The sequence below is a fragment of the Physcomitrium patens genome, chromosome 25 (genome assembly GCF_059467195.1).
Source record: "Physcomitrium patens ecotype Gransden chromosome 25, ASM5946719v1, whole genome shotgun sequence".
Lineage (NCBI taxonomy): Eukaryota > Viridiplantae > Streptophyta > Bryopsida > Funariales > Funariaceae > Physcomitrium > Physcomitrium patens.
Window position 1 is genome coordinate 107,127 of NC_143434.1, and position 22,596 is coordinate 129,722.

The 22,596-nt window shown below is 42.3% G+C and overlaps 7 protein-coding genes across 21 annotated transcripts; 3 read left to right on the forward strand and 4 right to left on the reverse strand.

Annotated features, from left to right (window-relative positions):
* Positions 1-6,206: 6,206 nt before the first annotated feature.
* Positions 6,207-6,977, reverse strand: LOC141045028 (uncharacterized). Its single transcript, XM_073531950.1, has one exon. The coding sequence runs from the start codon at positions 6,975-6,977 to the stop codon at positions 6,207-6,209; it is 771 nt and encodes a 256-aa protein (XP_073388051.1).
* On the reverse strand, positions 6,313-9,915 carry LOC141045026 (uncharacterized). The gene is made up of 3 exons (XM_090247842.1): positions 9,439-9,915; positions 9,147-9,220; positions 6,313-8,540 (listed from the first exon to the last, which is right to left on the reverse strand). Exons 1-2 carry the CDS (start codon positions 9,765-9,767, stop codon positions 9,160-9,162), a joined length of 390 nt encoding a protein of 129 aa, XP_090103968.1. The 5' UTR covers positions 9,768-9,915; the 3' UTR covers positions 6,313-8,540; positions 9,147-9,159.
* LOC141045027 (uncharacterized) lies at positions 6,999-8,038 on the reverse strand. Its single transcript, XM_073531949.1, has 2 exons — positions 7,661-8,038; positions 6,999-7,499 (listed from the first exon to the last, which is right to left on the reverse strand). The coding sequence occupies exons 1-2, from the start codon at positions 8,036-8,038 to the stop codon at positions 6,999-7,001; spliced, it is 879 nt and encodes a 292-aa protein (XP_073388050.1).
* A 265-nt stretch (positions 9,916-10,180) lies between the features above and the next one.
* Positions 10,181-11,750, forward strand: LOC112278219 (serine carboxypeptidase-like 43). 3 transcript variants are annotated; one of them, XM_090247839.1, is made up of 6 exons: positions 10,181-10,335; positions 10,461-10,568; positions 10,792-10,887; positions 11,080-11,172; positions 11,279-11,364; positions 11,457-11,750. In XM_090247839.1, the coding sequence occupies exons 1-6, from the start codon at positions 10,314-10,316 to the stop codon at positions 11,478-11,480; spliced, it is 429 nt and encodes a 142-aa protein (XP_090103965.1). In that variant the 5' UTR covers positions 10,181-10,313; the 3' UTR covers positions 11,481-11,750. The 3 variants fall into 3 exon arrangements, with proteins under 3 accessions (XP_090103965.1, XP_090103967.1, XP_090103966.1); XM_090247840.1 differs by having other exon boundaries at positions 10,196-10,294; positions 10,443-10,568; XM_090247841.1 differs by lacking the exon at positions 11,080-11,172.
* On the forward strand, positions 11,740-12,650 carry LOC149986247 (serine carboxypeptidase-like 25). The gene is made up of 2 exons (XM_090247843.1): positions 11,740-11,988; positions 12,261-12,650. The coding sequence occupies exons 1-2, from the start codon at positions 11,881-11,883 to the stop codon at positions 12,420-12,422; spliced, it is 270 nt and encodes an 89-aa protein (XP_090103969.1). The 5' UTR covers positions 11,740-11,880; the 3' UTR covers positions 12,423-12,650.
* LOC112278217 (uncharacterized) lies at positions 12,487-16,999 on the reverse strand. Of its 12 annotated transcripts, XM_073531927.2 has the most exons (6): positions 16,694-16,976; positions 16,274-16,561; positions 15,946-16,015; positions 13,476-15,317; positions 13,181-13,334; positions 12,487-12,967 (listed from the first exon to the last, which is right to left on the reverse strand). In XM_073531927.2, exons 4-5 carry the CDS (start codon positions 15,280-15,282, stop codon positions 13,192-13,194), a joined length of 1,950 nt encoding a protein of 649 aa, XP_073388028.1. In that variant the 5' UTR covers positions 15,283-15,317; positions 15,946-16,015; positions 16,274-16,561; positions 16,694-16,976; the 3' UTR covers positions 12,487-12,967; positions 13,181-13,191. The 12 variants fall into 12 exon arrangements, with proteins under 12 accessions (XP_073388028.1, XP_090103963.1, XP_024367150.1 ...); XM_090247837.1 differs by having other exon boundaries at positions 13,181-15,317; positions 16,274-16,557; positions 16,694-16,982; XM_024511382.2 differs by having other exon boundaries at positions 13,181-15,317.
* A 1,435-nt stretch (positions 17,000-18,434) lies between these two features.
* LOC112278322 (uncharacterized) lies at positions 18,435-21,361 on the forward strand. 2 transcript variants are annotated; one of them, XM_024511635.3, is made up of 2 exons: positions 18,435-18,951; positions 19,295-21,361. In XM_024511635.3, exon 2 carries the CDS (start codon positions 20,368-20,370, stop codon positions 21,349-21,351), a length of 984 nt encoding a protein of 327 aa, XP_024367403.1. In that variant the 5' UTR covers positions 18,435-18,951; positions 19,295-20,367; the 3' UTR covers positions 21,352-21,361. The 2 variants fall into 2 exon arrangements, with proteins under 2 accessions (XP_024367403.1, XP_024367404.1); XM_024511636.3 differs by having other exon boundaries at positions 19,635-21,361.
* The last annotated feature ends 1,235 nt before the right edge of the window (positions 21,362-22,596 follow it).

Below are 22,596 nucleotides of genomic sequence, written 5' to 3' on the forward strand. Positions count from 1 at the left end.
TATATGTTCCAGAAAGAGAAGCACGTTTATATGTTCTTCAAGCTTGTCACGACTTACCAGCAGTAGGATATTTTGGATATAATAAGACTTTGGAGCTGATATCTAGGGATATTTGGTGGCCTCAAATGTGGAACACAGTCAAAGATTTTGTACAATCATGTGATGTTTGCTCAAGATCAAAAACTCCTCGTCATCGACTTTTTGGACTTCTTCAGCTATTACCCATTCCAAAACAACCATGGTCTTTTGTTTTTATGGACTTCATCATGGATCTTCCAATCTCAGGTTCTTTTAATTCTATATTCGTGATAGTAGATCGTTTTACCAAGATGGCACATTTTGTATCATGTATAAAATCTATCACAGGTGAAGAAACAGTTAAGCTCTTTCCTTACAATATCTATTGCTATCATGGATTATTCAAGGATATTATATGAGATAGGGGAACTCAATTCGTATCAAGATTTTGGCGGACTCTTTTCAAGATTCTAAAAGTGGATGTAAAACTATCTTCGACATTCCATCCTCAAAGTGATGGACAAACGGAGCGTGTTAATCAAGTTTTGGAGCAATATTTAAGATGTACTATTAACTACCAATAAGATGATTGGACAACTCTCTTGCTATTGGCAGAGTTTGTTTATAATAACACAATACATTCTTCTATAAAACAAACACCTTTCTTTGCTAATTATGGTTATCATCCACGACTTCATACTTTTGACTTTTTAAAAGTTGATAATCCTACTGCGAAAGATTTGGCGATTCATTTATCAGAGCTACATGCAACAATGAAGGCGCAATTAAAAGAGGCTCAAGAACAACAAAAGGTCAATGCGGATGTCTATCGAAAGAAACAACCACCATTCACCTTGGGTGATAAGGTATGGCTACTTCGTCGCAATATTAAGACCACTTGTCCTTGTGACAAGTGGGACTATCGAAAGCTAGGACCATTTTCTATTTCTGCACAAATCAATCCAGTTGCATATCTTTTACATCTACCGGAGTCAATGATAATCCATCCAGAATTTCAAATGTCTCTTCTTGAATCATACAAGATAGTGGACATACCAAGAAGACGACAAGCTCCACCTTCTCCTATAGAAGTAGATAATAATGAAGAGTTTGAAGTAGAAGAAGTCTTAGATTCTTGGCGATGCCGAAATAAATTAGAATATCTTACCCATTGGTATGGATATGGTATTAGTGAACGCACATGGGAGCCAATAAAGAATCTTGTAAATGCAACAAAGGCGGTGGAGGCTTTTCATCGACGACATCCATCAAAATCAAGATGAAAACCTTCTTTATAAAAAAAACAACATCTAGGTAAGATAACATTCTACTTTCAATCCTTATTCGTAGCTTCTTTGTAGTTGTGATGTTCAGGAGATGGAAAATCAACAACCAGTGGATTTGACTCAAGAGTCTTCCTTTGCTGACCTACCGGACGAGACATTACGATTGTCACAATCTTCAAGACGACGTTATCGAGATGAAGATCTTCAAGAATGACATGTTCTTCCTCGAATAGATGGCGAGATACAATGTGTTTGGTATCACGATTTGGGAAGGGACTCCCGATGTTTGATGATTTTGCTAGAGGTAGGAACAACTCCTGATGGTGTTCCAAATGTTCTATTCGAAGGAAGTTATGAAGGCCTCAACAATGATCAAATAACTAGGTGGTCTTCCCGCCCTGGTATGGGACATTATTGATGGTTGAGAGGTCCTATCAATCATCTTCGAAGAAAACAAAGATTAGAGTATGTGACGAATACAATTCGTCGCATCATAAATTTCCTCAACATATGATGACCGCTCCTCGTGGAACTCGTCCCTAAAAGGGGGGGTAATGTCACGGACATACTCATGTAAGCTAGTAATTACATATACAAATAGGTAGAAATAAGTAAAAGTAGGTAAAAATTAGTTAATTCTATAGTATTTAATATGGAAGCTTCCTAGAAGCTTAATAGATGCTGCTTTGACTTCATAGGTGTCTTTAATTGACTTTTTGGATTAGAAACGTAGTCAACACCTTGGCCATGTGCCACACATGTTATTAGCTTGAAGATCAAGCTAACTATGTGGCCCACACGTAGAAAAACTTGCCTTGTAAGTCAAGGCATGTGTCCTACAAAGTCAACCCATATTCGAGGTCCTATAAAACATCGCCATGTAGCCCCTAGTTAGATAATATATATAGAAACAAGAGTGAAGCCTTCTTCACTCTGGTCAACTCCTTTCTTGCTTCTAGTCTAGTTTCAAGGGTCTCTAGTTTTCTTGTCTTTTGGCAATAGTCATTCTAGTTTCTCTTTCAATATACATACTTATTTATTTATATTTTGTTACCTTTCTTTGAGTGAAGGCTCACTTGTCTGGATTGTTTTTTCATCAAGTTCTTGTCCTTGACACATGGATCTGTATACAAGATAAAAGCTTTTATCCAAGTACATCATGAATCTCCAAAACCTTGAGGTGAGAAAAAAAATATGATTGGAGTATATTTAATTTTTCAATCTTTATGCATTATTCAACATGGCATTTACTTCCAAATCTTTATAAAATGGATGCAACAATAACTTCAATTGCAATAACTTCAATTGCAATGTAGAGATTATTTATGGCATTGAAAGAATTTCCATGCTTTTTATTCATGAAGAATCCTCAAAAAATACTAAAATCAATATATTTTGTATTTTATGATAATTTATATATTTGTAAAGCATATGTAGATATCTAATATTTTAAAGCTTGAAATGCTATGCACAACCATTGATGTTTCTAATAAATTTATGGTGGTGAAAAAAATTATTGATTGTAATATGATTAATAATATGATGAAAGTTAACAATATGGATTAATTATGTTACATAATAGTGAATTTTTTTTTGATTCTTTAGTCATTGTTTTTTTTTTCATAAAATGTATTATTGAAACATAACCATCTAAGTCATGCTCACAATTGACATTTGCAATTTGGTATTCTTGATTTTAAATATTCATTATTTAGAATAAATAAATAAATTTAAAAAATATTAGACATCTAATATTTATTAATACAAATATGATGATCATAGTCATATGGTAGTAAAATCTACCATTACATAAACTTTTCTTATGTACAATAGTATGGAACAAAAAATAATATAAATTAAGGCCAAATCCTTACATGAAGCAATAATTTTGCATCCACAACCTTTGTATATATTTCGGTCCCTAAAAAATGCCTATAAGTCTTGTGCAACCTCAAAACTCACCTTATTTAGTACAACAACATTAGTACTTCTTTTTATCACCATTGATTGGCAATTCTTGCATTATATCTTGACAACTCCATCAATAAAAATGTTCAAATCTCCACATTTTGGTGAGCTCCTTGTACAACTTTGGAAGCTTCACTCATGAACATTTCTTCTCAACAACTTGTTTTTTCTGTAATACTTTATATTCATCTGGTCTTGGTGATGGCACCATTGCTACATCTCCACCATGTTTTCTTCCGTTAATTTTCTTTCCTCCTTAGGTTGGAGGAGTGTGAGGGGAGTTATGTGATTGGTTTGTACAGGGATTAGGCGTTAGAGTTTGTGAGGTGACTGTTTTGGGCTTGAGAGCAGCTGCAAGGATTCGAGACGATTTCTTCGACATGATCTGAAAAGACTGAACTTGAAGGAAACCAGCTTGAGGTTGCGGCAGGCTCTCCGCACTCGGGTTTTGGTTTCGGGGAGTGAGAAATCGGATCTTGTAGGGCTGGGTCGATGGTGCCGGTTTTGAGAGAAAAGACTGACCGCTGATTGGGGTTTGATCGGTCTGGTTGAGGTGAGGGAAGGAAACTGGGAGCATGCTGAGTTTGAATGAATAAATGTGGGTCGAAAGGTTTCTTTTAGCAAGGTCTGATCGGAATTTGGTTGAGATGAACGCGAGTGTGTGGGTTTTGAACATATGCAGCTTGGTTTCGGTTGTTTTGAGTTTGTGAATAAGAGCCGGGAGGAAGGTGAGGGCAGGCTTTGATCGGGGTGTGTGAGTGTGAGGATTCGGGAGTTGGGTGGCAGTGTCGGATTTGAGGCGAACTTCGGTCAGTCCTGGGTTTGGTCGAATGAGCTGCGAGTTTAGATCTTGCCGCAACTGTCAAGACGGAGTCAGCTGAAGACAGGAGTTTGGGGTTTGAAAGCTGCTGTGGTTTGGGAGACTTGCGAAAATCTGAAGCTTTGAGCTGACTGCAAGTGTTTGATAATCGCTGGACGAAACCGCGTCGGAGCTTGATCCACATGTTTGCTTCCAATCTCTTGTGATCTAAAGTCTTGGGAAGAAAAATTGAAGGTGAACGGGATTTTACAGGTAAACCCGCAAAATTATGGAGCTGATCTTGAACGGGAAGAGTTTCACGAATTAGAATTTGAGGAATAGCAGTTTGAGAACTTCAGATTCTGCATAGAGGAGGTGGATTCGAGAGCTGGCAAGCACTGCACGGACGTGTCGAGGCCGATCGGGCGACGAGCTAGGAGAGTGCGGTTTGAACCTGGGTTGACCCTGCGAGGCTGGTATCTGCGGGACCCTTGCGGGTATCAGGTTCAACTGGCTGTTGATTTGGTCAGACATTGTGCTTTGACCGGATTCAACGGGTATTTGGAGTCAAACGGGAGGGTATCATCAAGCTCAACAAGGGTATCTACTTTGACAGGGCGGGTTTCAGGCATTGAATTAACTTCTTAGTTGGATATCAATGCCGGGTTTAATTCGTAATGATCAGCTTGGATGGACAGTGTGGACTTGAGGTATTTTAGTGCGGGTTTAGGGTGTTCTGAAGAAAATACAGTGCTTGTTTGAACTGAAGCTTAGTCATTTTGCTATGGCAGATTGATAATATTTTAAGGGCTCGTGATAATGTTGTTTATGTGATAATGTTGTTTATGTGAATCTAGTTCATTTATTATTACTCAAGGAAGATTGACTTAATAAATCTTGGGTGATGGATTATTTAATGTTGGTGCATTTTGGAAGTTCATTTAAATATTGATCAAACTAGTTGCAGCTAGGAACCCCAGTTTTCCTAAGGCTGACTCTTAAAATCATAGAACTTAGAAATGGGGGGATGGATCCCTTCAAAATTTGAAAATAAAAAGTCAAAATGTTCATGGACACCCATACAACCTTAACCCTTTAGTGCCTAGAGCTATTTTTTGAGGTTTATGTTTTTTCTAAATCTATCTGAATTGAATGGAATTTTTAAACACTTGGTTCTCTAAAAATATTATTTAACCATATAAAATTAGAGAATACTTATCCACATACATACTATAAAAAGGAATTTTGAATCCGACCATGGATCTTCAAGATTATAACATATATTTGAAGCTTTACAGTTGGCATACATACTATAAAAAGGAATTTTGAATCCGACCATGGATCTTCAAGATTATAACATATATTTGAAGCTTTATAGTTGGCATTTTGGTGAAAAGCATCGAGATCCCCTTGTAGTGTTTACTATTTACCAAAGAGACAATTTAGTTTTCTTGCCAAATCATAGGATTGTATAGAATATTAGCATGTGAATGTATTACAACAAAAAAAAACAAATTGCAAGAAATATATTAAAATATTTTCTTGGTATTCTATCATAAATTGGAATATTTTTACTATTCCACAAAAATATAGGACCATATATTAATGTATTTGAAGGTCTTTTAGGTGTTCAATTTTAGATTTGTTTTTTGCGATGGAGTGCTAGATCATTAGGGCACATCTGTTCTAAAGAGCTTGAGAATAGCAGATCAACAGATTGAAAGGTATTTCGCTCCACGTGACCACTTTTTGTTCACTTGGGCACTAGAGGGTTAACCCTTGAGAAGCCACTAGCAGACAAAACATTACCGTGCATGTTTCATGGAGACATTCTGTTGAATCTTCCTTTTCTTTAAAATCTTGGCATAAGTACATCTTGCAACATCTATGTTCTTACATCATTGAGGGCCTAGAGAGCTGGTACATGTTAAGTGGAATTCGTGTACAATTATTTTACCGTGCATTGGGCATATAACAAAAAATCGAAATAGGGCATATCATAGGACAATGGTCCAGCAGTTGCAAGTTAGAGATTAATTTCTTGCCAAAACGACTACTCTTTCTGGCAAACAATGATATTGGCATTTCTCACATATACTATTTGACAAAGTCATTTATTGCAACGTCACCAAAGCCTACTGTGGTTTTGCTTCAACCCAAGCTCGTTCACTTACAATCCCGACAGTAACTCGCGATGCCATTCCATCAAAAAACTTGACCAACATCACATGCAGCTCTGGATGAGGTATAAATTTCTCAACACGAGGTCTAAAATTTATATCTAGATGACGTGTATGATGTCGTGAGAGTACAATGAAAGAATACAACTCACGTTTCCGAACTGACTGTTTCCACCTTATAACATATCCGACCTCAATACCCTCTGAATCCAAGACACCACACTTACTATCGTCGTCAGAATCCATCAACCACGATAATGCATGACTTGTCCAGAAGCGCAGCATGCCAGAGTCTCGAAAACAGCTGCCGTTTTGGATGTCATCTGTTTCGAGTGTTGTAGAGCCTTTCCAGCAAGATAGCAATTGCTCATCGATTGGCTGCTCGAATTCGATGTTCGCTTGTTGACCTCCCTCATCAATCTTCATCAGTCGTGATCCATCAATATCAACACGATAAAATTCCAATTCCGATTGTACGTTCCCGAGAGGTAGAGGGAAGTCAACACACATCTCGCCCAGCCACCCGAGCCACGACCAACTCGGGAAGGGGACCCGATGAATCGAGCCATCCTCGCAATACACCCGACAAGTACTATCCGTTCTGCGGATTTTATCATGAGCACCAACAACCCACCAGAGGGCAAGAATCTCGCCAAATCGCGATACAGGGAGCCCCCAGTGGAACCTGACCCCGGAGACTCTCGTCACGCGTTGAAGAAGGCCCATAATACCGTCCAAGGCATCAGATTAATTTGTCAGGTTTCGATTGGAATACTGAACAATAAGATACTCAGTTCTGCTGATGTCTAATAGTTCGTATACAATATCATCGAATCCGTCCCGGTTCGCGTCGCTGTAACAGCCCAAACCCCATTTCACAATAGACTCTCTGGATGGGCCGAACTCGAGGGCAATTTGCTCACAACAGTTCGCCTCTCCACAGTTCCAATACACCTGATCATCTGTAAAAATGAGCACCCTTCGCGAGCACAGCCGCTCTTGCATAGTCCATCCTCGGGTGTTCCACTGGCAGTTGGAGAATCCAGCAGCAGTATTGAAGGTCTTCGTGAGCGTCAACTCTTTAGAGACTCTTACGATGCTCTGAGATGCTAATTTGCGAGGTGCTGAGTAAAGCCCTGCGAGCCCGGCTCTAGAGCTATCACTGCTTGCAGCAATGATAGTCAGGACAGCGAGAGAAAAAATGTCATCCATCACAGGGATAAACAATGCTTTGTCCTGATCCACATCCTGGAGAATACAGATCGCATCAACTCAGAGGTAGTTTTCTCCCAGATCGTTGACAAGCCGCATTGCATCCCCAATTGTTTGAGGAAGAATCTGAAATAATAAGCTGCCTGGTACCCTTAGCTGGTCTATATATTGCCAGTCGTGGTAAGAAAACGACCAGCCGTGCCGGGAGCTCCCCACATGTAGCTCAGTGCGACATATCTGCAGTTGTCGAGCGCATCAACAATACATCTCCTGCGAACGTCAATCATCCGGAGTCCAGCCGGCTGATTGTCTACTGCATTCCACCACGATGGCAACGCGCAAGTCGCCCCATGGAGCATCTCACATCGATTGAACCATTGCCGAAGAAGTCTAACATCGATCAATGGAGCCATAAGACGACCACTCCCAAGAACAGGAGGTGGCACTAGACCGCCCTGACCACAGGCCCTCTCCACCGTCGGCACCGAATGGGCACAAGGGTGCAAGTACAGAAGTTGACGATCGCCCTTTTTACCCTCTAGCTTGCGCCCCATCGGTGGTAGGCCTGCCGTCATGATCAGCCGATACATGGCTTTGTTTTTCGATGGGTCCAAGCGAAAGTCATCATCGCCATCTTCCCATTCTGCTCCCTCATACCAGAATTCTTCCCGCTTGATTACACACACGACCTTTTGTGACTCAGAGAAATGCTTAGCGAGCTGCTGCTCCTCGGTGGCTTCGGAGATGAGGGTACAGAACGAGCAGATGGGAGCTCGCTGGAGGTCTGTATGCAGCGGGCCGAGCTGGACAATGGGATTGGAGTTCAATCCCTGAACCTGGTACGGAACGAGAGCCGGAGTGCCATGAACGCCACAGACGAGAACGTCAAATGCAATTGTTTTGCATGTTTCGCAGTTGGAGCTCAGCCTGGTCGTGAAGGTAAGCCATGGCTAGTATGCCGCAGCGAGCAATGGCAGAAATTGAATCAAGAAAATGTCTGTCTCATTCCATTCATTTTCTCCTCAGGCGGCATCCAATCAGTCACCACCAATCATTTTCATGGTACTCAAAAAAATCCTGCATGCCCCCAAGAAACACAGCTCAGTCATAAGTACAATGTAGAACATCCATGTACACTGGTCAATCACCAACATGCATGTTCACTACAATCCAAGATTCACTACAGAGAAACTTGCCTACACTCACACCATGATAGTAGGCCGAAGGTAAGCAAAGGAAATCTGACAGCATGAATGGCCCCGCAGTCAACAGAAAGCAGTTAAAAACATCGATGAAACTACTTATCGAAGTTTCAAGTCAAAACTATGTAAGAATTGTAATGAAAACCAATCGAGCTAAATGACACAATGTAGGCTAATTTGAGAACGCTCTAAGCGTTCCGGAATAGAAAAAGGAAGAAAGAATGTCACCGAGGTCAACACGGTTAGCACCCGTCCACGAATCACCTCCAAAGCCACAGGTTGGACCTACTTGCAAACACACGACAACTAGCATAGTCGTCACAGACAGCATGATCCCGCCCGTGCTTTTCACGGCAGGTGCCTCCGGCTATGGGAAGCTATATCAGAATGCCATTTCAGAGCTCGTGACCACGATGCAGGACGACACACGGACCACACCACCCGGACGCCACAACCAAGAGTATCGTGTAGAGCTGCGGACCTGATTGGCAGCGCTATCGGATGGCATCGAGGGATCGGTTTCTGTCTCTCACGCCTGCCCTGCGATCCATTCCACTACGAACAGACAGCAATCAGAAACACGGCACTCTCATCAATTCCCGCCCTGCCCTAAATTGACCGAATTAAGGCCAGATGCTGGAAAATTCACAATGCTCACACGCTCAGCAACAACACGCTCCGAAGGCAGCCTACGCCACACAAGACCAGAACGTTCACAATCCGGTAAGCCGAATCCGAGAAATTGGAAAATAGCAAAAATTGCAAAAACTCACGCATCCGCGGACCGGATTGTGGCTGCTGCCGTCGACGTCGTTGTTGTTCTTGCTCCTAGTGTAGCTCCTCTTGGCGTTCCTACTAATGCCCCGCACTCTGGCGCAGAGCATTGGTTATCCGCATGTTGGCCGACGAGCCGTCGTGATTCTCGCGCTTCGGCTTGACGGCATTGTGCAGAAGGCGATGGTGTTCGACTTTGAGGCGCCCTGCCGGCCCATGGCCACGTGCTGCCTTCATAGAACTTCAACCCTGCATAAACCCTCGTCCTCCGGTCGTGACGGTCGTGACGGTCGACACCATCGCCGCGCCTGCACCTGCTGCTGGCCATCACCACACCATCACCTGCGTCGATCGCGCCCCACGCGCACGGCAAATGCGAGCCAGAGCGAGCGGGCTGCGGAAACCGAAAGGTGCGCAGCGACAGACGACGACGACGAAATCTGGACGAACCCCGACCAGAGAACAGAGCGCGATAGTTCTGGGTAGAATTTAGGTCCACTGTGAAGAATCTTTAGTTGGATACGCCTCCTCCTTCTCTGCCTGTGGCATTCTGGTTCAATGGAGGTCTGTCCCAGCACTCAAAATCTTGCAACATAGTATCCGACTGTTTTTTAACTACTGGTAAACAGTCAGAGTTAGAAAACAATCACAAGAGAAAAATGTCCAGAATCGCTCACATCGAGATAACTGAATGATGATTAGGGTATGAATCTTGCTGAATTTCATCGCGTTTGGCTTTCGAAACACGAATGATGTCACCACCTTCTAAGTAACTTTCGAATCCTAGAGAAATGTAACCCATTGCCAAATTGATTCAAGTTTCAGCATCTTGCAAATGCATCTTCCGAAAATGGGGTGAACATTTCTGACTTACATGTGCATCATAGAGCAAAAAGGTTCCTTTACCCTTCATGTCCAGGATACAATGCTTGCTGCACATCTTTGATTTTTGCTTACTGGTTGAGGTTCTCAAAAATCCTAAAAGTGGATCTAATTTTGGTAGGGATGGGCGGTGAGGCAGGACCTGGATGTTCATCGGTTGGAGTTGGAGCGTTGCTGGAGCTGGGGCCTTTCTTTTCGAATTACAACGGCACAGGGCTAGTTCGCAACGAGCACTCTTGGAATAAATGTAAGTATTTCTGAGATCTCATGTTTCCAGAATCTGCAACGTTTCTGTCGTACAGGAAAAAGAAATGCACGCATCACCCCCAGTTCATGTGAACACAATTGCACATTCATTCTACTCGATTTCTAAATCACCATGTGCGAAAATTCAAGTCTGCTCCATGGTGACCCTTGCGAGGAATTGAGCAGCTAACGCTAGCACGCACCTGCGGTGTTGGGATGGACAGTGGCCAATATAGTATTCGTGGAGTCCCCTGCTTTTGTAGGCTTCTCCTACTCCAACACATCATCTGACTATTCTTTTTTCTCAGACGATCTCACTGGTAAGGAATTATTCCTGACTCTGAATTCATTTCCAGATGAGGTCAAGCTTTGAATCCAAAGTTCTTCGGGCCATAGAATACAAAGTTTTGCACCGACTCCGCACTTGCAAACTCTGTTAAGATAGTGATTACACAAGACACTACGTCTACATTTTCGATCAAGATTACTAATAAGACTGCTCTAACTTACAGCTAAATACAACTTGGCCTTCACCCTTGGGTGGTTCGTAAAGTTCCCCGAATACAAGAAGAACGAGTTTTATTTGACTGGAGAGAGCTTTGCAGGTTTTGCTTGACACCAAAAATTTCAAAAAATCACCAGTCAATTTTCAAAAACACTCCTTAAAATCTCCGCTCCCGTTTAGTGACAACGGCCATTGTTTGAGAACAGGGCACTACGTTCCAGAGCTGGCGCAGCAGATTCTAAGCTACAATGAGCAATCGACGGGCTTCAAAATCAATTTCAAGGGTTTTGCGGTATGATCACCAACTGATTTAGTGTTGCCCTTGTCATGTACCCTGGCGTTGTTAAGTGTTAAACTTGCTAACTCGTGGGAATGACGATCCAGGTGATGCCTACTCGGACAACATAGGAGCCACAGATTTCTATCATTCCCATAGTCTCATCTCTGATGAAACATACAAGAAACTGAGGGACAATTGCGACTTTGCATATGATCTTCTAGTTGACAATTCCTTGCACAGCGCGACGTGTTTGAACACTTCTAATTACGCTCTCGATGTAGTCATGAGGAAGATCAACATTTACAACATTTACGGTCAGTCATATAATCCTCCTGCCAATCCCAACCGTCCCGCATTCGTAAAGGTGATCGTCTTCAATCATCTCCAGACGTTTTTGTGGCCTCCTTTCCACCAACGTATAGGGTTTGTGCACATTCAATAATCTCAGGCCAGGAAGCAACTGCATTGAATTGAAAGCTGAAGAAATTTCTACTAAGTAGAAGAATTTGCAATGTGTCGTGTTACTCAATGTGTCGATACGGATGGGTTCGTACCAACGACATCGACGCGCTACTGGATTGCAAAATTGAATCTACCAATCGAGACTGTTTGGTACCCTTAGAACTATTTCAGCAGGTGTGAAATCTTCCTAATTCCAGGTTGCATGTTATTGGCTACTGTGAGCATCTTGCTGAGGACAGGACTCTTCTTTTTTAAGTCTTTTGATTCTCTAACGTAATGTCATCTGTAGGCATCTTTGATACAAGTATGGTATCCACACCGTTGCATGAGTCTTCACTGCTGCTTGTGAATTGCAAAGTTCCTCTTCTGCTCTCCGCCTTGAAAGATCTTTCCCGGTTTACTGTTGTTGTAACTTACATAGGTCTGAACCTCCTGCTGTGACTCAGGTTGGAGGCTGGTCTCAGATTTTTACAAACTTGACATTCGCCACCATCAGAGAGGCAGGCCATGCAGTTCCTGAATATCAACCAGGTCGAGCGCCACAACTGTTCAAGCACTTCCTCAAGGGTCAATCATTACCGACATTCAACTATACAAACTACTGTTAGGATGCTTTTAAACCATTTGCAATGTAACATTGCATCTCATACGTATTATTCGGGCCATTGCAAATTGCAAATTAAGGCTTCTCATTACAATAATGTGAGGCGAAGTGTTAACCATTTGAGCAAAGAATACGCTCGATTTGCACTGGGCAGGTTTATGTGCAGTGAACAAATCACTGGATATTTAGAGTGCAAATACGAGTGATGGGTCTATGACCAGACTTCAGAAATGCTATCAGAACTCTTCAAGTCTGTTCGGGGATCAATTATTCGGTTTCATGACTGTGTAATTGATTTCGGCCTTCTTTAGAAGACCCAAAAGTCGTTGCCTGCCATGTCTTTAGAAACTCAAACATAGTACTCACATGCATACTATGCAAGCTGCTCTGCTTATGGAAGATGCTTTTCTTTATCACAGACTGAAGTATTGCAATTATCCACTATTAATCTTTAGACACCCCTCTTGAGCAGTTGCTATAGTGAGTATCCTGCCACAGATCTGTTGAAAGGATACCTCTGATCGCGTCCTTAGATAGTCCACAAATCCACTGCAAACAATGCGAGGCACAAGATACAGGAAAACCATCGTTATCTCATTTCTTAAACCTGGCTCGGGTGATAAGTTAGTAATTGTTTTCAGTGTAGGACAGAATCTATTCTCCATCAGGAGAGAAGTGTACCTTCACCAACCTACCGTGCATTTTGGAAATATAGGAAAAAAAGGTAACAGGAAGAGACGCTACAGGTATAATGGTTCCTACCATATTGGCATTCAGCCAAGGGTGATGAGTTTCCATTGGGGATTGGCTTCAATCCAAGTCTCCTCTTTGAAAGGTCCAAAATAGGGCAATTGTACTCGATAGGCAACACCATTTTGCCATTCTATAAGCATAACATTGAAGGCATCCTCATAGCCTGAACCCGGTTCGAACACAGCCCGAGAAATGACAATAAATTCTAAGGTGTCTGCCCGGTTGTCCATCCACTCCTTGTTCAAATGAATGGCGCCAATGAAAGTTCCTTTCAAGGTGGTGACCAAGTAAAGTTTACACTTACCACTGTTAGCATACCAATCATCGCCCCTTGGGGAGGGGTAGATAGGACCTACTCGCAGATTTGCAGAACTCGTCCAGAAACGTAGGAGGTGGGAAACGGGAGGCATCAGAGCCTTATTATATTGCAGCTCGCCCATTTCAGCGTCTTCACTCAGCTTCCACGCATTGTCACTGTGCTTTTCCCGACTCCCAGAATCGAATGACTTGATGATGATATGACCACCATGGTCATCAGGTCTATACCATTTGATTACAGGCTTAATGTCATACTTTGGAGGCATTGCATCCCTTTGAGCTAGGGCTGCAAAATCGCCTCCTTTCCACCCAGCCCACGACCAGCTAGGAAAGCCAAGGTTTCTACGGTCTGGGAAATGGTTGATGGTTTGCCAGAGCATTGCCTTGTCGAACACGGACTTGGGTAAACCCCAAATATGGGTATCCCCTAACTCTGCACTCAATGACTTCAGAAGTCCAGCAAATGCATTCAGCGCATCACCTTCATATTTTAGATTTCGAGAAAAGTATCCATTGACTAGTTTAAGATATCTTTTGAATGCTGACAGTTCGAGAGAAGGCTTGCGGCAACGTATCTCATCCGGGTCTTCTTCCAAAACAACATCAATGGTGGAGTCATTATTTTCTAATATGGTATCCTCAAACCATGTGGCTCCATTGCAATGATAGAAGATCTGATGCCTGGTGAAAATCAGAAGCCGCTTTGACAATATCTTCTCCTGTAATGTCCAACCACGCGTTTCCCAGGTAGAAAGATTGAGAGCAGACGAAAAGGGGCAAAGAGCTGTTATCATGTTCACCCCATTAAAGCTGTCAGTGAATTGAGTAACAGACCTTGAGCCAGGAAGTGCTCCGGGTAACCCTGCATTTGCATCAGGCCCAGCAGCGCTAACAATTGTTAGCATAGCGCAGCTGTAGATGACATCCATTTTGCCAATCTGCTGCTGCTTATCTCCCAAGTCATCCTGCATTATGCACAAGGCGTCAACCCAGAGGTATTCTTCTCCAAGCATTTCAACAAGGGCAACGGCGTCCATGATAGACTTTGGAATATCTTGACTTCCATTCGAAATGCCGCCATCTTTTGTCAGTCTCGCAAATGTTCCACTTTCCAATTGTAACTGCTCCACACCACCCCATACATAGCTCAGTGCCATATATCTGCAGTTTGGCGGTGCCTTGACCACGCAGCGTCGCTTTACATCAATTAGCCTCAAGGTTAGGTCAGGTTCATCGGCCCAACACCCTGGCCTGCAATTATGATGATCCGCTTCACAACGGGAGAGCCAATCCAAAATGAGAGTTTTATCCATCTGTGCCTGGCCAATGGGTCGACCAAGAAGCATCAAATCTCTGCTCCTCTCCAATGTATTGGGAGCTAAAAGCTGGATACGATGACTGTACTCTGAATACGATGGTTGGATATAGTCGATGTGTGAAGAATCCAGATCTTTATCCATGAGATCAAACCGAAGGCGAGAAACACGTTTCACCGTGTTAGGATCATAAGGTCCAGAATGAGTAAAACCAAAATCTTCAACAGTCATAGAGCACACTGTCGATTCAGGATTCAGGTCCTTGACTGTATAGTCTATGCTTACAACTTTTAGCACCAAAGAACAGAATCGGCACTCTCTTGCAGCTGTCATGAGGTCAGGTAATGTCCACTCTCTCTCCGGCTTATATGAAGCCTTTCTTCTGAACAATGATACAAAGTTGTCTCTCATCGCACACTCCCCACACATGCTGTTTTCGGGGAACTCGCTTCCAAACTCGGTCTCCATGTTATCCATCCTCGGACTGGATTGAAGGGCTTTCAAGGTTCAAACTGCAGGATTGGCCAACACATAAGCAGTGAGCAGTCCAGAGACATTATTCGCCCTCGTACAAAAGAGTAAGGTTGGAATTTTCATTCATGACGAGTTAGCACTTTCACAAGCTGACAGACCATAATGAAGATGTGGATGTTTCTATATTCAATGTGTGCAAGCCCTCGGCAAGACAAGCTAAATTAGGAAACAAGAAAGTATGATGTAAGGTGGCTTGTGGTGAAAGAGGAAGTAATTACTCACTCTTACATTTCTGCGCTGAGTGAGAGGGTACAAGTTCTTCACAAATTGTATGGCTTGCCTAAGTATGCAATGTGGACTAATGCCAAGTAGAAATCACAATTTACGCAAAGGATTCACAGACAGGTACTAAAGTTTCAACAAAGCCAGAAAAAAAACCAGACCACTTGCTACTAACTTACAAAAAAAGGGGGGAGGGCACTCGACAGCTTATTCGATTCCAGATCGCATATACTTGCCAAATGGAATGCGTCGATTGAATGTGAGGTTCACATCGATCAAACATTTCATCCCACAAACATTGTTGAACAATCTGATAAAGAGGTAGCAGCTCATAATGGTACTGAAAGTTCCAGATGACAAAAAGTGCAATATCTATATTTATACCTGTTTTACTGCAAGCTTGATTTTCACCTGTGTGATCCAACTTCTTTCCAGGCAAGGGTCAATTTCAGACCTGAAACAAAATCAAAGTGACAACAAAGACATGGCGTATTGACCTCTGCAGCAAATGCTTCCTCTAGTTACAAAGAAAACTCCTAGCAGACTGCTGAATACCATGCTATTCAACTTCTGACATATGAAATACACACTGGAATTCAATCAGACAATAAGGAATCAAAAAAAAAAAAAAAAAAAACTTGCGGAACTTGTGACTAGTTTTCCTTTTAATTCCAAAACAACAATGCTTGTGTGCAAGAGAAAGAGATTTCACCGGCGACATTATCTCGCATGAGGAAAAGTGGGATCAAAGGAGTCTATTCTCCTTTAAACATTTGCCTGCTTGCGAGAACAAGTATCAACACAGTCGATGCAGATGGTGTAGTGGCCCAATGATGCAATTAAATAGTTCTGAGGAGAAAAGAACACAATTCCAACAATCCGATGACTGGGACATAAAGAGATATATATCCACATGAATCTCGATATCTCCATGCTGACAAGTATGGCTTTGAGGCAGACCCCAACTTGGCAACAGTAATGCTGCCGCAACGTACTCTGGCTACAAAAGCGCACTAGTCAGCATGTTATGAAATGGATCCTCCAACCCACCACCAAAGAATTAGGGGACCAAACAGTTTGAACAATACCGTCAAAATTACATCTGAAGGTGCACAATCTGACTCACTCATACCTGCAATTCCGGATCAGGACACCGCTTCCACTAGCATGTGTTCAAATGGACAACCATCCTGAAACTTTAGCCCTAAGCAAAAAGTTTGAGCGGCATCTCCTTCCCGAAATATGGTTCTGCAACCTCGAATTCTCCGGCATGGCAATGCCAAGCAGCAACTAAGTTGCAAGCTTAGGTCCCCCAAAGAGTGACCGCGCTAGTAGAAACGAAGCCTTGGGCGGTCAGGCCAGGCAGCCTCACCAGGCAGGCAGAGCCTCGTCGCTAAGCAGCACCGAGAAAGTGCGACCGCTCGGGGCTTGGCACACTTTGAAAAAAAAGATATCATAAATGGATAAAACTTCATGGATTCATAAATGGTCAAAGTATGTTGACTTCCAAAATTTCTTCTTACTAAAATCTCCATAACTTTTTGATTGGAAGCTTGGAATGACATGTTAAGAGTAGTTTTGCTTGTTAAAGTGCAATATTTTGAATGTCTAGAATTGCCTTATATCTACAAAATTTGTACTAGAATTGGAGGATGACAAGCCAATGCTCCATTTCCTCCTTCCAAATGGCCCTCTCATGTGCTAATGTCTCATTCCAAGCAGAAAAGAGCCATCTTTCCCAAGTTTTTTAAGGTGATTTGTAACATTAGTGTGACCAAGACATTGATTGAGGGAGGAACAGACTCAATGTATTGCAAGAATTGTGACCATGAAATGTTGGTATAATAAAGTTGGAGTTCTATAATTCAAAACTAGTGTTGAAGTTTTGTAATTATAAAATATAAACTCAATTGTAGTTGAAGATGTTTGTTGTTTCAAACCAAGGTACAAATTCTAGAATATAAGGCAATTCTAAAAATTCAAAACATTACTCTCTAATATTTAAAACTACTCTTAGCATATCATTCCAAGCTTTCAATCAAAAATTATGAAGGTTTTAATAAGAGAAGGTTTTGGAAGCCAACATACTTTGATCATTTATAAATCCATGAAGCTTTTTCCATTTATGATATATTTTTTTTCAAAGTATATCAAATTGAATTTCTATCTTTTAGTTCTAAATTTTCTTATTTTAAATCCATACTATCATCTAAAATAAATAAAAACCAATACAATAAGTTGAAATGCTATTTTGAATTGCTTACTTTGAAGCAATAAAAAAAATTTTAAAAAAATCATTAATTAGTCATTTTGGACAAAGTTAAACATTTCTAGCTTTATTTTGGTATGCATTAAGAAAGAGAATAAGAAATTATAAATGGTGCTCAAAAATGAAAAAAAGAATTGGATGTTAGGAGGTTAAGTTATTGTGTCAACTTCCCATTGAACCTTGGAATTTTGAATAAAGGCCCATTTGCACTTGGAGGTAAGAGAGGTGTTAGGAGGAGAAATAGGATTAAATATAGATTTCAATTGAGACTAAATTCACTTCTTAACACTCCCCTAACGCCTCCACTACCTCTAAGTGTGAATGGACCCTAAGTAAAAGACTCCTGCTCCACTGCGTGGGGACAAGGTGAGTGGGGAGCCCGGGTATCAAACGTCCGTGGCGTGGCCGGGTCAGCATGCGTGGCAGGGTCACTTGCGAGGCAGCCCGTCGGGGCAGGGCACGGCGACGGGAGGGGCCGATCGGGGCCTGGGCGTCGGGGAGCGGTAGGGGGAGGCCAGGGAGTCGGGCAGCTGGCGGTTGGGGGAGGCGCAGGTTCCTTTCCTGTCCGCCGTTAGTAGCGAGGGGCGGAGTCTGGGCCAGGGACACAGGTGGGCAGCGGCCCCGCCTGGGCAGCATGCACGAGTCTATTTCGTGACGGCGAGGGGGAACTATCATAGTAGTGCTTTTTATGAGGAAGTCTTTGGTGGGCAAGCTCCGTGGTGGGAGGAAGATGCATCACTAACATCGTTCACGGCGTCGGTCTCTTGATGTTTCTTGAAGAGGGAGTTAAGTTAGATTGCAAAGTTTCAAGAATCCTTTGAAACCTCAAGATTCAGTTGGTCCCTTATTCGATCGATCTGATGTGTTACGCTGCGTTGGAGATCAAAAGATGTGTATTGAATCGATAGGTAGGGATCGTGACCGACAGCAGCTCTTTTGTTGCTCCAAACTGTATTAACTATCTGCTTCTGCTGGTCAAGCGGCAGACGGGCATCTGAGGGAGAAGCAGTTCCGGTCCAAGTCATGAAGAGGACAATGAAGTTCTGCAATCCATCCTCAGGTTCAGAAAGATGTCCTGCGTGCCTGTGGCAGTCCCAACTGCTTTGCTACAATTGAAGCTGGTACGTCTGGATCAACTGTGTGAAGCGATCTTGGTAATTTCTTGGGTTCACTGTTTAAATTCCTCATTCTCTATGGAGCCGTAATTGAAGTGATGGGGTTTCGTTTTGAAGTACTTCATTAGGTTTAGCATCTGTGTTGATCTGGGATGCATTGTTTCAGTTGAATGGTTTCACAGTTGTCTCATATTCAGAATGTCAGTTGAGGATTTCGTCTCGTTTGAGAGAATTTCCAGTGGGATCCCGTCAGTTCTGATCTTGTGATTGCTGAAGATCAAACGGGTGGGCATTAGTTAAGTGGAGTTATTCACTGAGAGTTTTTGAGTTGCGGGTGCTGGGGGGAAAGGGTTGGGGTTCTAGTACTAGTGCAATTCTCAACATTTATCTCCACCCGAGCCAAGGTCTGGCATGTTGCAACATGGCGGCCCCCATCTTCCCAGACACCCGATGGCTGGGCGAAGAGCACGACATGTATGAGCGAGTATCTATTGAGGAGTACTCAGAACTTAATCGAGTCCGTAGATCGTCCAGAGTTATTGATTCGAGTTGTGAATACCTCGCAAAGCTGTAATGCCTGATTACGTTCGGCCTATTGGAAGCAGTGATTGAAGTTAAGATTGCTGAAATTCAACTGCTAGAATTTAACAGCAGCGGTGAATAAGTGTTGACGAGTAAACATCTCCCAGGTCTGTTGCTGGATTTTCGAAACCGTTTTCTAGAACTATAAGGAAACGACAGAACATGCATCCCTGTCGTCTGTCACGAGTGGGCAAGGCGCATTGAGGCTGCGTACACTCACGCATACAACGGACTATTTTCCGAAACCTTGGAAGAGTATTACAGCACGTTTTTTTCGGCCGGTCTGGAACCGCAGGTGTTGGCGGATATTATCATTCAGATGGCTTGCATCTTTGAAGCAGTTCATGTTTCAACCTTGGTATTTGATCCGGAAGTGAGGCCGAAGGTGCACATCGGAATCACGTTCATGTGGGCTCAGCTAATCCCACATCGGTATAGGGCAACTATCGTTCCGGGAGGATGGTGCCCGGCAATTGACGTGGGTATAATTGCAAGAGACGGCCTAGCATGCATTCTAGGATATGCCCGTACTTTGAAAAGCCCTCAAAGCAGATCGTCCGTGGGACATGGGGCAAGTAAACCAGAGTCATGCGTGGTGAATACAAGAGATACGACCAATAATCCACCAAAACATGTCTCTGAATCATGCGAGTGCAACAATTCTATGCCTTTGTTGGAGGATGTCAAGCGTTTTCTACAGAATCGGAAGATACCGGCTGTGGATTGGTGTCCTGTACAGGACAAGCTAAGAGTCAAGGACTCCTCCAGCACGCCATTTGTAGCGATTTCTCATGTCTGGGGCGATGGGTTGCGTGGTACGACTGAGAAAGGTCTTCCTGAATGCCAAGTTCAGCGGCTTGCAAAAATGACGAAGGGATCCTGAAAGATCTGGGCAAGGCCGGGAACGGAGCCTTCTGGATTGATACTCTCTGCATCCCTGAGATGGATGACATGAAACACCGGGCGACATGGTTAATGGCCCAGACGGACAAAGAAGCGGAGGCAGTGGTGGTGATTGATTCTGGCATTCAGGAAATTTCGAGTTCAGCATTGTACGAGGAGAAACTTTTTAACGTGTTGTACTCACGATGGATGCAGCGACTTTGGACTTTTCAAGAAACGGCTATGGCTAAGAAGCTATACTTTGAGTTTTCGGATGGTCTTGTATCTCTGGATGAGCTTGTGCCAATTCGACAAGTTTCTTTCCTTGGTGACATTAACCCCGTGCTTTCTTCTCTGTTCGGTGAGGTTTGGGGGCTCCTGGGGTGCATTCCAGGAGATTTAGGCCTAGTATTCGTGTCTCGTATTTTCCGCCAACGATCCTTGAGCAAACCAAGTGACGAATTGCTTGCAGTATGTAGCGTGTTGAACTTGGACGGCTTTGAACTGGCGAGGATCTCTAATCCAGAAGAACGCATGGTTTCCTTCCTCCAGATTGGAAAGCTACCATCCTTAATCATCTTTGATTTACTCCTACCTTGTGAGTGGAGACTGGACAAGGAAGGATTTCGTTGGGCGCCTAAAACGTTCATGCGGGGTAATGAAATTGAATATGTGGGCTTCTTGAAAGGTGAGTGTGACGTGCTTTGCACATCCACTAGCCTTGAAGCAGAATACGTTGCCATAACCCAAGGCGTGGTGCTCGAGGGAGAGAAAGGCGAGTGGTACTTTAGCCACTTAAATGAAGGACGCACGTCCATATGCAAAGTTGAATATTTTACAAAACTTAGATCTGTCAATATTCCTTCTTGCAATGCGATATTGCTTGATGCAAGGAATGATGGGGGTTTTCCAGCAAAAATATATAATCTATATTTTCTGTAATCTTGCAAGATTTACAGTATCTGCCTCATCAAAACCTTATTTGGGAAAACCTGACTATAATCAAGGACAAAACATTAGATGAAGGAGAAAGAGTACAATGCCTTGTTTCAATCTATACTCATGGTAAAAACCCAATGGATAAAAATCCATCAAGTAGATAAAAAGGGTTGCCTAATTATTATGAGCAATCTCTTCTTTAATACACTCACTAGTTCCCTTGCTCAAGAAAAACAAGTCGCTGCATACCAATGCCATAGACAAGTTTGCGATAGATGTATAATGAAAGAGCCTTAGTGAAGAGATCAGCAAGGTTGTCCATAGATGCTATTTTCTTGAATTCAAGCATCCCTTTTGTCACCAAGTCATAGGTGTAATAAAAATACTTTCAATCTATATGCTTTGTTCTATCACCTTTGATGAAGCCAACTTGCATTTGTGTTACACAAGCAGTATTATCTTCAGATAAGATAGTTAATGTATCATCATGCAAAAGCCCACAAGTTGTTCGGATGAATTTATCAACTAATCACAACCAAACACATTCTCGAGATGCTTAATATAAAGCAATAATCTCTATATGGTTGGATGATGTTGCAATTACAGTTTGTTTAACTGATTTCTATGAAATTGCAGCTCCATGTCGTAAGAAAACATATATTGTTTGAAACTTAGCTGTTGCAAGATCAAATTTATAACCAACATCAGCATATCCAACCAATTGTCAAGGACAAGAACTCGAATGAAAAGTAATTATACATGTGAATCTTCTCTCAAAGAAAGGTGACAAAACATAAGTAAAGAAGTATGTATATTAAAAGAAAACTAGAATGGCTATTGCCAAAGATTAGAAAACATGAAGACTCTTGAAACTAGACTGAAAACAAGAAAGGAATTGATAAGAGTGAAGATGGCTTCATTCTTGCTTTTATATATACTATCTAATTAAGAGCTACGTGGCGATATATTATTGGACCTCTAATATGCGTTCAACTTGCAAAACACATGTCTAATTTGTAAAGCAAGTTGCGTAGATGTGTGCCATATGTCTAACCTGTACTACAATTAATTAATGTATTCACACTTGGCCACCTTATTGGCTAAGTTTTCAACCTATCAATCACCTATAGACATGTATAAAGGTGAAATAGCATCTATGAAACTTCTTGAGAAGCTTCCACACAAAATGTTAGAAAATCAATCTACTTTTATCTACTTCTACTGATTCATATTTACCTAGATAATAAT